The 14227-nt window shown below is 38.3% G+C and overlaps 1 protein-coding gene across 9 annotated transcripts in view; it reads left to right on the top strand.

Annotated features, from left to right (window-relative positions):
- fer (fer (fps/fes related) tyrosine kinase) overlaps window positions 1-14227 on the top strand; it is a 277908-nt gene that overhangs the window by 177637 nt on the left and 86044 nt on the right. For all 9 annotated transcript variants that reach the window (XR_007247151.2, XR_007247150.2, XM_048526914.2 and 6 more), the window contains exons 14-15: window positions 2683-2798; window positions 4537-4631. Coding sequence is in view for 7 of the 9 variants with exons in the window: in XM_048526914.2 (XP_048382871.2) it covers window positions 2683-2798; window positions 4537-4631 (211 nt within the window). In the remaining 2 variants the exon portion in view is untranslated. The remainder of the gene's footprint in view (window positions 1-2682; window positions 2799-4536; window positions 4632-14227) is intronic.

The following is a 14227-nucleotide window of genomic DNA, read 5'->3' as shown; positions in this document are numbered from 1 at the left end:
GGTTAACTCTGAGATAATGGGAACTGCAGATGCTGGAGGATCCGAGATAACAAAGTGTGGAGCTGGATGAACACGGCAGGCCAAGCAGCATCTTAGGAGCACAAAAGCTGACATTTCAGGCCTTAACCCTCAATCAGAAAAGGGTCTTTTTGATGAAGGCTCTAGGCCCTAAACGTCAGCTTTTGTGCTCCTAAGATGCTGCTTGGCCTGCTGTGTTCATCCAGCTCCACACTTCGTTAACCTGATTAATTCTGTTTCTTTCTTCTCTGCTTTCTGACTTGCTGAGCATTTCCCACCTTTTTTAAAGTTTTCGACATTAGGCAAGCATGTAGAAAAGTGGTTCTCAGTCAGAAGATGCATAACCGTAGATTCCTCAGACTCAAAGCTTTAGTGGTTGTGTTCTATGTTAACAAATGTTTATATAAAAATAAGCTTTACGAATATTTGGAACCATGTTTAAATGGTGCAGGACAAAAATATCATGCCTGAAGTTTGGAGTTTGATGGAGTGGAGGTTAGTTTTAATTCTCAAAGATAAAATTAGGAACAATAAAGGATGTGCATAACAAGATAAGTGACCAAATTATTTTTGCTGAAAAAAGCTTTATTTTTTTCCTACTTTTATGTTTGGAATTTTTTAAAAAATTCAGTCAATTGTTATTTTAATACCTATCACTTCACTGAGGATTTTCTTACTTGCAGTAAATATTAATAACTTCCTTAATTTCTTCTTAAAGGAGTTTTTGATGTTGAGGTTACATAAAACATATTTCTGTTTTCACTTCTCCAACATTCTGAATATTAGGTCATTGTGTGGATTAGAGTGCATGCCTTTGGAGGAACCTTGATGGGAGTAAAAACAGTTCCTTTCCAGGCATTTGTGTGGATCCAATATTCAGTGTACCTTGTGTAGATTTAGGAACATTTTGCCGATAGCTTCCTGATTATTAAAAAAAGTTAATATTTATGGCTTATGTTTGATATAAAAACAAAAATACTGCTGGTAAAGTTCTGCAGATCAGGTAGCATCAGTGGCAGAAAAGGAGTCAATTTTTCAAGCTTATACAGATGCAGGATTTCCCCCATCTCTCTGTCCACGGCCTCAAAAGCTTTACCATGTGAAATAGCAATTCATTTGCACTACTTTTAATGTACTATAAATGATGCTGTAAATGTGATTTTCTTTGTATTGGGGAGATGAAATGCAGACTGGTTGACCATGCTGTGAACGCACTCTTTTTAATGTCGCCAAGCATAAACCGAAGCTTCCATTTGCTTGCGCTTTCAATTTTCCACCTTGCTTCCTTGCTGGCATTTCTTTCTCTGTATTTCACTGAAGCTCCATGGAAGTTTCAGAAACAATGACTTGCTTTCCAACTGGCCTTCTGGTCTGAAATAGAGTTTGATAACTTTAGATCAGAACCATCATCTTCATCTTGTTATACGCCTTTTTTTCTTGACCTTTTCTTCTTCCCCTTTGTTTCTGATTGACCTTTGCCTTGTTTCTTTCTTTATGCCTTTCTGTTGCATTCAGGTGATTTTAATAGAGCAGGTGATGTATCATTTTGACATGATATTTGTTTCTTCACTGTATCCACTGCCATACTTTTTTACTTTGCCTCTCTGGGGTAGCAAGCTGGAAATCAAGCTGCACTATTCCCAGAGTTGTCACAGATGCTCAAGATTTAAAGTCTGTAGAATGCCCCAACATGTTTCATAGGAAACATGACCAGATTTCTGTACTTAATGAATCCCTATTCATTACAGATAAGTAGACTAGTTACAGGGGAATAATTATGAACTGTCAGCATACAACTACTCATTAAAAACTCAACATCCTTATTATCTCTTTCTGAATATACACAGACTGAGAAAATAACATGGATGTGATAGATGGACAGAAGGTGTTCTGTGCACCTATTTACAGGAGTTGTTGAGGTGATTTTTATGTTGATCAGAACACTTCTTGATCGTCCCTCTCCAGATTCATGATTTGTTTGCAGGAGCCAGAGGGTGACTGGTTCATGTTAACAAAAATCTGACTCATTATATTAAATATCATAGCTTTCAGCACTTGCTGAAGGAAGAAAGAACCTGGCTTTCTTCATATTTAAAGTTTTTTTTATTTGACTTCAGAGAACAGAAACAGCTCCTGAGCTCGTACACCACCTTAATGCTGTTGTAAACTTTGACACGGATATTTAACATGGTTGTGCAAGTTTCCTCTAAAAATTGTAAACATAGATTAAAGCACACAAAGGAATTCAGAAGATTTTCCTGTGTGAAACATTTTAGTCAAAAATATTTTTTGTTTTTGCATTGCCGTGGTGGTTTAATCTGAAAGATCCCACCCTAACTCCCCACCTACACTCACCTTTACTGGCTCCATTGCCACCTCCTTGACCTGTCCGTCTCCTCTCCACCTATCTGCTCCCTTATCCATCTTCCATCCGCCTCCCCCCCCCCCCCCTCCCTATTTATTTCAGAATCCCCTTCCCGTCCCCCATTTCTGATGAAGGGTCCAGACCCAAAGCGTCAGGTTTCCTGCTCCTCTGCTGCTTGGCCTGCTGTGTTCATCCAGCTCTACACCTTGTGATCTCAGATTCTCCAGCGTCGGCAGTTCCTACCGTCTCTTAATCTGAAAGATATCTGTTTATGATTACATAAATGTTATACTTTTCAGGGGAATTTTGGCGAAGTTTTCAAGGGAACATTGAAAGATAAAACTCCAGTGGCTGTGAAAACATGCAAAGAAGATTTGCCACAAGAGCTGAAAATTAAATTCTTATCAGAAGCAAGGTAGGATTAGTATTTGTCGAATGCACAGTGGAGAATTGTGTTAATATTTATGGAAGCAATTTCTTCTTGCTGACAAACTTGAATCTGAATGTTGCTGATCCTGTTGAAATCTTATTGAAGCAAGATCTTACAGTCTCTCTGAAGGTTGGCTACTGAAAAGATGAAGAGTTTTACACCCCTGCCTCATCTCGGTCTGTATTATATTTTGCTTCCACTTTATCGTCCACCACAGGTGGTTAGGCACAGAAACCTATCACAGGGCTTATAATTCCCATGGGTCAAAATCAATGTTGGTAATTTGTGTTGGTCACCATTGTTACTGCGTCACGATAAATTGTAATACTTTTATAAATTTTCAAGTCTGCCTTAGCCATTCTCTCAGGTTAATCATGACCAACCTCCCAGTTTCTAGCTAGGTTCACAGTTGAGGCCCATTGGTACCTGGACTATTTACAATAAATCTTCCTCCCTCATTCTCATGAGAAAGGCAGAGTGATTGAGAATTACGTGAGATGTATCACATGAAAATTACAAAGGGGCTATCTTTCATAGTTAATAATTAAGACACATTTTGTCCAAGATCTCATCTTGTTTCAAATTCTTGTAATTAAGATGATAATAAATCACTTCACTATCTTATGGTTGATGGGCAAAAACTTTATTTTGGTCAACTTTGTTACTGAAACAGGAAAGTTTTCCCTAGATCTGATCACCCATGTTAAGGTAAACTTGGTTTACTGTTACCTCTCAAAAAATATACAGTTTGATCATAGGAATGCTTTTGATTTCTCTCCTTGGTTAGATAGCTTCTATAGTCTGATTATTGAATCCTTCAAAATGTCGGCATTACCAAGCGACCTACCAATTGAGACTGCCATCGCTACATGTGACATGAACTCCCCTGGTCTTGAAGTTGATTAGCATCCACACCAGTTTTACAGCTAAAAGACAGCTACCTAAGCCTCCAATCCGGTGGGAAATGAAATACTGATCTTGTTTTATAATATCCAAATTGGCTGTAGCAAGTCACAATTGGCCTCATTCCTCATTATCCTAATTCGGCTGCAATCTAATGACTGTTCCTTCATTTTAATGCTGATTTTTCTGTTAGCCCAATAACCTTGACAGTCACAAGAATGATTGTATAATCTTCTGTAACAAGACAGCTGACATTTGGGCAGCTGGTTTCCCTGAGTTGACTGTACAATACTTACCTCTTCCACATCTAGTTGCCAGCGAGATTGAAAATCTTTGCAGCTTCAAATCCACTTGAGTGCACGCCTGTAACATGAGTCAAAACTGAATCCTTTTAATTGTGTGTAGAAGAATGACACCTTTTTAAAAAAACCTTTATTAAGTTGAATATCCCTGGAAAACAAATGAATGAAATGTTGACTCAGGTGAGCTAGAGGTGCATGCTGTTTTGATTCCTATCGGAACTTAGTGAGAACTTCAAAAGGAATCCCACCAAGAGTATCACAGTTGAAACACCAGACTTGAAGTGGAGACCCTTTGCCACAGAAGTGTGAAGCTGATGCTTTTTATTAATGACATATCAACTTATGCTAAAAATTAGTTCTCTTTTTTGTTTGGTTTAAACTTTTCTTTTGCAAAACAACCTTTTCACCATTCTTAATCATTCTGATGTGTGTTAATTGTGTCTGATTGGAGTACTATGAACTTTGCAAATCTTCACAAAAAGCTTTCTGTGAATAAGGTATCTTTCACTTTTATACAGGATACTCAAGCAGTACGATCATCCAAACATTGTCAAACTGATTGGTGTTTGTACCCAAAGGCAGCCCATTTACATTGTTATGGAGCTTATACCAGGTAACATGTTTAAGTGCATCACTTTCATTATTCTTACATATCTGTGTCAAAAACTTCCATCTCAATATTTACTTATAATAGGCTAAACTTATGGAAATAAATCTGCATTTAACTAAGAAGCCAAAAATGGACTCTTGGGAATGTTTCTATTTATTAAGATGCATTCATTGCCTTGTCTGAAAACTCGCTACAGTTTGTGTGGTGCACAATTTATACAATGTGAGCATAGTGCAATCAGTGGAAACCTGGTCAAAAAAATGATTGTTAGATTTCTTTTAATAAATTAAATTTGAATTTGAAATTTGATAACAAGGTGTAGAGCTGGATGAACACAGCAGGCCAAGCAGCATCAGGGGAACAGGAAAGCTGACACAAAATGACAGCCTTCCTGCTCCTCTGATGCTGCTTGGCCTGCTGTGTTCATCCAGCTCTATACCTTGTTATCTCGGATTCTCCAGCATTGGCAGTTCCTATTATCTCCTGAATTTGAAATTCTTCCTTTCTTTTTAAATCATTTACGCTCATAGCATTGTCTCCGTCTATACTTCCCATTGCATCAAAGGCAGCCAACATAATCAAAGACCCCTCCAACCCCAGTTATAATCTCTCTCAGGCAGAAGATACGACCACCTAAACACATATACCAACAGATTAGAGAACAGCTTCTCCTCCACTGTTATTAGACTTCTGAATGGACCGCTCAAATTTCAAACTTAATGCTCGTTCTTTGTGCACCTTCTCAACAACTGTAACATTGTATTCCTCGCTCTGTTCTATTACCCTTATGCACTTTATGGTATGATCTGCCTGTACTGCATGCAAAATAAAACTTTTACTGTACCTAGGTACATATGACAACGATAAATCAAATCAAAACATGCGAAAAACACTGACTGTTATATTCAGGTATGGAGACGTGTTAAGTTGGTAGAATGCTGCGTGGCTATTTAACACATTTTTCAGAATTTTTGTCAGTGCCACTGTTCAAAGTTTGAAAGAGAAATTGATCCCTAAGATTATTAAGTCTCTAAATTGTGCATTTGAGTTGTATTTTGGGTTATATTGCATATAGATACATTATGTTCGAGACATTGTTATTGTTGATCCATGATCTATGAAAATCTAGAGCTTACGAAGAAGCTACAGAAAGGATAGTCAGAAAGATGAAAGGGAATAAGAAAAAAATGCAATGGAACAGAGGGTAACGATAAGATTTTTTTTTCTATAGAGGAATTAATAGTATGAACATTGACAAGGCAGGAAAGAGTTGCAAGATGAAAAGAGTAAGTTTGTAGTTCATATTCAGGAACTGTCACATGTAAGTGAACATCCATTTCTTCCACAACTGATGCTCAATAGCAGCATTGTGTACTATCTACAAGATGCACTGCAGAAATTTACCAAAGATCCTGAGGCAGCACCTTCCAAACCATGATCATTTCCATTTAGGAGCACAATGGCATCAGATACATGGGAGCATTCACCACCTGCGAATTCCCCTCCAATCCATTCACCAGTCTAATGTGGAAGTGTACTGTGATTCACACACTGTCTCTGGGTCAAAACCCTGGCAGTCCCAATCAAAGGGCTTTGTGTGTCAACCATGGATTGCAGCGCTCAAGAAGACAGCCCACCAGCACTTTGTCAACGGCAACTAAGGATCAGCAATAAATGATAATCAGCCAGTGACATCCATGACCCATGAGTGAAAGTAAAAATGTGAACATAAATACTTGACCTCAGTTTTCACAGTGGAGGTAGATACCGAAATTGTAGCAAACTCAGCAATTAAAAATGTCTCTCAATCAGTGGAAGTTACTGAAAGTGACTGGTAGTAAAAGAAATTGATTAAAACCAAAGATAAGCTAATGTCTAGGACCCCAACCACCCTTCTCCAATAGTCTGTGGAATAAAAGGCTCAACAATGGAATAGGACCATTATATATAGGAGCAGAATTGGGCCATTCTGCACTGCCAGTTGATGGTTGATACATTTCTCAACTTTATTCTCTTGTCTTCTCCCAACCTTGATCCCCTTATTAATCAAAGATTTCACATTAAAATAAATATAAGAAAAATTGTAAATGTTGGAAATCTGAAATGAAATGAAGTACTGGATTTGCACAGTTGGCCTGACTGGTTCTGCAGAGAGAAAATGACTAGCTGTGATTTGTTTGGGTGCTTATATTGTCAGCACAATTTAATTGCTGACTGATCACTCCATGTCCAAAGTGCTGCTCTTTGTCATGTATGTTATATCTGTCTCGTAGAAAGGAAGCTTGGAAATAACAGGCAAGTTAATTTAAATTCACTTGTAAACTGAGATGAATCAGTTGGATAGCATAACTCAGCATGTGAAGAAGTATCAGAGATAGTAAGAACTGTTGATGCTGGAGTATGAGATAACAGTTTGGAGCTGGAGGAACACAGCAGGCCAGGCAGCGTCAGAGGAACAGGAATCTCCAGATTTTCTGAAAAAGGGTTGGGAAGTATAAAACCCGAAGTTCTATCTCGTATGAGATTCATAGGGAAAAATCATCATGGAACTATTGAAAGGTGAAGCGGAAAAACTCTGGTGTTTTGTTTAATACATATCCTTCAATGACCATCACTATTAGACTTTAAGATAGCTTATCTCATTACCACATGTGGGATCTTCCTGTGCATAAATTCCCTCTCACGCATTGGTCATGGATTCGAAGACATGGATTCAAATTATTAGTAAACAGCAGGAGGGAGTTAAGGAAAATTTTTTTATCACAAGAATTGTCAGTACTCTACTGAAGTGTCTTTTCCTGAAGCTGATTCCATAGATTTAGAAAGGAATCAGCTAGATCCCTGTGATTGACTAATTTTAAATGGTTGCTGACAATAAAATGGGATGAGGGATTAAGTGCCAATATTTTTCAAAGGGTCAGCATAGGCACACCTGGCTAAGTAGCCTAATCGTGCTCTGAAATTGATTGCCAAGTATTTTTTAGTACATTGCAACAGCAGTTCAAAAACTGTGTAATTGTGACACTCGTTGGGTCAACTTCAGAACAGGAAATACACTAATATAAATGCAAATTCAGTAGTTTTATGTTTTGTGAAGTGTGGAAATTGCAAAAATGTGGCTTCAGTTCAGGGACAAAAACATTAGCATCAGATTGTTGAAAACTTTGGAAGTGATGATTTTTCCACAATTTGTTTTATGTTGTCTTGTTTAATTTTGTCATTCATGCAACAGAACTATTAAGTTGATCCAATTTACTAAAATAGGTGGCATACTGCAATGCTAGTACTGCTTTTATCTCAGCTATGTAAAATGCTTCTTTTTCAATAAGTGATTTTTTTTCCTTTCTTCTCATTATCTCTGTTATTGCATTCTGACCCCTGGGTGCAGCACAGTAATTCTAATTTTTTGTTGCACTGTCTAGTGAATTTCCCCTGGCTAAACAATGAAATAAAAATGAAATGTTGATTGTCAATTAAAAAGAGGGCATGTTGAAAATACTGTAGCTCAGCGAACTTCTGTGAACATAATTAGTGTTTCAGGTTGTTGAGTGTTTATCAGGACCTTGTCATACTCCTTACATTACCTTCTTGCAGACAATAGACAGTTTGCACATCCAGTGAAGTGAGTAACAAAAATGCAGTAATGCTTATTCCATAAGATATTTTTCCTAATATTAGGATCCTTTTATATTACATTGTTTCTGTTAGATCCATAATAATTGAGTGAAATTATTTCTAAGTTTTACTGAATACCGAATACCCATTGTGTCCAAATGTACTTGAATGCTATGAGCCTGCAAAAGCACATCATTATATTGTAACTACCACTCTGAACTTATTTGGTGAGGGCAAGGACTTCAGACCTTAATTTTACTGTCCATTCTTTCACTTGAGGTTTGAATATTTGATTTAAATCATGAGCAATTTTACAAAATTAGTGTATAGCACTTGTTATAACCATTTGATTTTTGATAGCAATTTACAGCCAATAAAGTAGCTTTGAAGAGTTGTCACCATTGTAAGTTCAAACAGCAATCTGATAATAGTCAGATAATCTGTTTTAGGTGCTGTTGATTGAGGGTCAGCCATTGGCTCAGTCACTAAGAATAGTTGCCTTGATCATCATCAAAATAGTGCTATGTGATGTTTTCCATCTACCTGAGTAGTTGGGTGGAGATTCAATTTCACATCCAAAAGTTGGCTCTTCCAACAATGCAGCACTCTCTCAGAACCGCGCAAAAGAGTCGGCAATGATTTTTTTATGGGCTCAAGTCCTGGAATAGGATATGATTAAGGTGTCAAATTCTTAGACACCTACCTTTCTACTTATAATGTTTTTTGCAGTGATTCTGTAATGTTCGGACATTTTTCCATTTAATTTTCTTTACTGTACCCTGTGCAATTAAGAATATTACCCATTGAGATTTTTTTGGATATTAACAGCCCTTCAATATCTCTTGTAAATGGTGATATTTCAAGTACTGGTTGTTTTTAAAAGTTGTCAACATTACTAAACCGTATCCTCATTTGGGCACACAACACACACAAACCCACACCCACATGCCCCCCCCCCCCCCCCCCCCCCCCGACACCCACACAACCTCTCTTCCCCCCCCCACCCCACTCGCCCACTTTTGACATCAATGAGTCATACTGACTGTCCAGCTAACTAAGCTAACCATCACCCGCCCTCCCCCACACCACCCAGGAATCAGAGTTTCTACAAAGTTTTTTTTATATGGAACATAACACTGTGTTAAATGCATTAATATAATTTAATAATACTTCTTATTTAAACTGCTGTGTTTGCATAGGTACCTTTTTTAGAAGTATCATTGCATTATAACCAGACACAGAGAATCTGGTAGCTTTTTTGTTCTCCCTGGAAATTATCTTCTGAGCTTTCCAAACTTGAGTTTGTTGAATTTGGTTGGCGTCTCTGGGGTGGATAGTTGACCATATGCCTGGCGTAGTTCAGATTCATGCCAGCAGCATGGGGTTTGATCCTTGTTCAAGCTGGAATAGACTCAGCACCTGCCATGCGGAGAACTTCAGAATTAGAAGGTCATGTATTTAATTATTTCAGACCTAATTGCATTCAGCTAACTAATATAAAGAAAAGATTGTGTTATTCAGACAATTCCTTTAACTAATGTGTACAGTTACTGGTATTGATTGGGAGTCTTGCTTTGTGTGGTTGAATGATGTAATTCAAGAGTTAGCAAGCTTTGGAACGAATTTAAATCAAGGTATTCTAATAGCATGTATTTTGAGTCTTGCTGAAAGGAGAATGTGGTGTCAGAACTTTTCTTTCATCGGCACAGATCCAAGAATTTCAGAATTCAAAGAGAGCAATCATGCAACCAGCGTATGCTTGTAAAACTGAGAACCTCATTTCTTTATTTAGATGTAATTTCATGATTAAACAGCATGTCTCAAAGCAATCCTGAGTGTGTTCCTAATTATATAATTATATGAACAACAAGTTTGTGATTTTAAGTAGGGCTGACCATGTGGCTCAATTACTCTGGCATAATGTTATCTCTATTCTGTCTGTCCAATTACTGTTAGAACACAAAGCTAGCACACAGATTCAACAGGTAAAAGAACATAGAACCTTACAACACAAGAATGAGCCCTTCAGCCCATAATGTTGTGCTGATGGGGAGGCCAAATTAAACTAATCCCTTTGCCTGCCCTTGGTCCGTATCCCTTCATTTCATGCACATTCATGTGCTTATCTACAAGACCTGTAAATGTCTCTTTATCATAGCTGCAACTGCTCCCCTATTGTATCTTCCTAATCAGAAAGGCAAATGGAATGTTGGGTCTTATTTCAATGGGGTTGAAGTATAAGAGTAGGGAAGTTTTGCTGCAACTATACAAGGTGCTGATGAAACCACACCTGGAGTACTGGGGGCCATTAGAGTCTCCTTCGTTAAGAAAAAATTGTTTCTGGTGTCAATAAGAGTGACAGGTAATTTTATAGGATTTTTGAGGGCCTTGACAGGATCACTGCTGAAAAGATTTTTCCCCTCATGGGAGAGTTTAGGGACAGGGGGTATAACCTCAGAATTAAGGACTGCCAGTTTAGGACTGAGATGCAGAGGAATTTCTTCTGAGGGTTGAGTGTCTTTGGAATTCCTTGCCACAGATAGCTGTAGAAGCAGAACCGTTATGTATATTTAAGACTGAGGTGATGGATTCTTGATCACTGGGGGATTCAAGGGTTGTGGGGTAAAGCCAGGAAAGTGGACATGAGTGTTGAATGAGTCACGATTTTATTGAATGAAGGAGTAGGTTTGAGGAACCGAATGGTTTGCTTTTGTTTCTAATTCTTATGGTCTTGTGCTCTGATTTAAAAAGCAAGAGCGGTAAGGTCAGCATTACCTCCAGTGCCCAATGCAAATGAGCATAGGAATAGAAGGAATCATTTTTTTTGAACACAAGTAACTGGATGGAGGGCATCTTGGCATTTCTGTGGCATTGGGATTGTTATTGGGAACAGGTGGAATCTATACAACCTAAACCTATTAAACTTAATAGGATCAGGACTTTCATCCTAAAAGATGATTTGCTGGTGCTCTTTGGGAGATTTCAAACTTGCTTGTCAAATGTTGAGAATCTGAGAGTCAGCTCAGATTGTAAGAAAAGCTGACAGCAGAATGTAGAACAGTAGTGGTTATATTAGAAGCAGGAGAAACAAAGGCCAGAATCAACTAAGCTTGGAAATCAGAATTTTTTTTTAAAAAAAATGAGTTATGTGCACTCTGCCTGAATGCATACAATCTCGCCAAGAAGGTAGATGATTTAAAGGTACAAGAAGAGGTTAATGGATGTGACTTACTTGCCATTTCAAGAAAATGGCTGCAGGGTGACCAAGAATGGGAAAGTATATTTAAGGATATTTGATATCGAGAAAGGACAGGCTAATAGGAAAACATTTGTCTAGACAACTTTAGGGCCATTACAGGCATAGCCACAAGAATTTGTAATGGAGGGAAGAGAAATGGCGGGGAAGTTAATTAATTACTTTGTGTCTGTCTTCACTCAGGAAAGTAGAAAAAATGTCCCAGAATTTGAGATCCAAGGGATGAGGCAAAATGAGGAAATTAGTAGGAGTAGGAATGTTGAGTTGGTGAAATTAGTTGGATTGAAGGTTGATAAATCCTTGGGGACCTGATCTTCTACATCCTAGAGTAGGGAGAGGTAGCTGTAAAAACAGGATATATTAGTAAGCAGCTTTTAACTTGCATAGATTATGGAATTGTTCCTACATATCAGAAGGTCACAAATGTCACATCAAAATTTATGGAGGGAGGGAGGGAGAAAATAGGAAATAACATTCTTGTTCGCCTTGCATTGGAAAGAGGTATAATTTCAGAATCTGTTACAAAGGAAGTGATAAATGGACATGCAGATAAATATGATCTGATCAGGTAGAGTCAGCATGGATTTGTGAATGGGGTATCTTGTTTTGATGAACTTTCTAGATTTTTCTTGACATTTGTGTTGTATTTTATGAAGGTGACTTGGTGGGCATAGTACACTTGCATGTTCAGAAAACTTTTGATAAAGTCCCCAACAGGTTATCCTTTTGCCAGAATAAAGCACCTGGGAAAGGAGGTGTTCCACTGAAATAGATTAAGGATCAGTTAACAGAAAACAGTAGAAATAAACTACTGACTCCTGTATTTGTAGTCTGCAAGTAGTGGGGTTATGCAAGGATCAGTTTTTGGGGCCCCACTAGTTCACAGTATATTATCAATGATGTAGATGTGGGGATTAAATGTAATATTTATATATTCATAGATGATGGAAGGGTGGATCGGAATATTTGTACTTTCCCAGCCTTGGTCACCCTGCAGCCATTTTGTTGAAATGGCAGTAAGTCACATCCATTAACCTCTTGTACCTTTTAAATCATCTACATTCGTGACAAAGTTGTATGCTTCCTCACAAAGTGCCAATAACCTCAATGGCTGTGATGATAATGTGGGAAGGAGGTTACAAAGTGGATGATTGGACATGATCAAATTGAAAGGATGAATCAGGCTTGATGGGCTGAAAGAGCAGGAGTCAGTTAATGTTGCATCCAGTAGCTGGTTACAGATCGAGAAATGATGAGCAATGGAGAAGATCTAAAATTTTCTGATTACATCTTTAGCAAGTCAGCATTATTCATGATCATTTAAGTGCATATTCAATAAAAGTGTAGTTTATTGTGTAATGAAACATGTATAATTTATATGTTAATACCATTTATTTTAGAGTTTTGAATTTTGAACTTGTGGCTTTTGTGTTTTCTGTGCCTGAAGAGATTTAATGATTAACTTGTTCAACCTGGATAAATGCGAGGTGATGCATTTTGGAAGGTCGAATTTGAAAGCTGAGTACAGGATTAAGGATAGGATTCTTGGCAGCGTGGAGGAACAGAGGGATCTTGGTGTGCAGATACATAGATCCCTTAAAATGGCCACCCAAGTGGACAGGGTTGTTAAGAAAGCATATGGTGTTTTGGCTTTCATTAACAGGGGGATTGAGTTTAAGAGTCGTGAGATCTTGTTGCAGCTCTATAAAACTTTGGTTAGACCGCACTTGGAATACTGCGTCCAGTTCTGGGCGCCCTATTATAGGAAAGATGTGGATGCTCTGGAGAGGGTTCAGAGGAGGTTTACCAGGATGCTGCCTGGACTGGAGGGCTTATCTTATGAAGAGAGGTTGACTGAGCTCGGTCTCTTTTCATTGGAGAAAAGGAGGAGGAGAGGGGACCTAATTGAGGTATACAAGATAATGAGAGGCATAGATAGAGTTGATAGCCAGAGACTATTTCCCAGGGCAGAAATGGCTAGCACGAGGGGTCATAGTTTTAAGCTGGTTGGTGGAAAGTATAGAGGGGATGTCAGAGGCAGGTTCTTTACGCAGAGAGTTGTGAGAGCATGGAATGCGTTGCCAGCAGCAGTTGTGGAAGCAAGGTCATTGGGGTCATTTAAGAGACTGCTGGACATGTATATGGTCACAGAAATTTGAGGGTGCATACATGAGGATCAATGGCCAGCACAACATTGTGGGCTGAAGGGCCTGTTCTGTGCTGTACTGTTCTATGTTCTAACTTGTAAGCATTTTTATAGCCATGTGATTTGTTTCACAAAACAGTATTTAGAGAGAGACTCGCTAGAAAGTAATGGATTTGTGGATGCAAACAAGTGTTGTGCGTTAGGACTTGTGGATTTAAGGGAAAGATCTATGTCTTGTTGGAAGTAGGACAAAAGTCTTTTTAGCTTTTGTTTTGACAGTTTTGTTGAACTCCTGATTGAAGCCTGGTATGTACAACAGTTGCTTCTGAGACATAGAGGTAATTTAGGGCACATGGGAAAGGAGGTGTTCTGCTGAAATAGATTAAGGATCAGTTAACAGAAAACAGTAGGAATAAACAGCTGACTCCTTAATGCTAATTCGTCTGTGAAGAGTTTCAAGGTTCCATATCAGAAGTATTTGGTCAAACCCTGAAGGGGTTATTTGAAGCTGAAAAAGAATAAGCCTAGTTAAATGAAGCCTCCAGGAAGAAGCTGTCAGATACAAAGGTAGTTACAATTGAA

This window comes from Stegostoma tigrinum, chromosome 3 (assembly GCF_030684315.1).
Source record: "Stegostoma tigrinum isolate sSteTig4 chromosome 3, sSteTig4.hap1, whole genome shotgun sequence".
Taxonomy (NCBI): Eukaryota; Metazoa; Chordata; class Chondrichthyes; order Orectolobiformes; family Stegostomatidae; genus Stegostoma; species Stegostoma tigrinum.
Note: the sequence above shows the minus strand (reverse complement) of the source record. Positions and strands in the feature narration are given on the sequence as shown.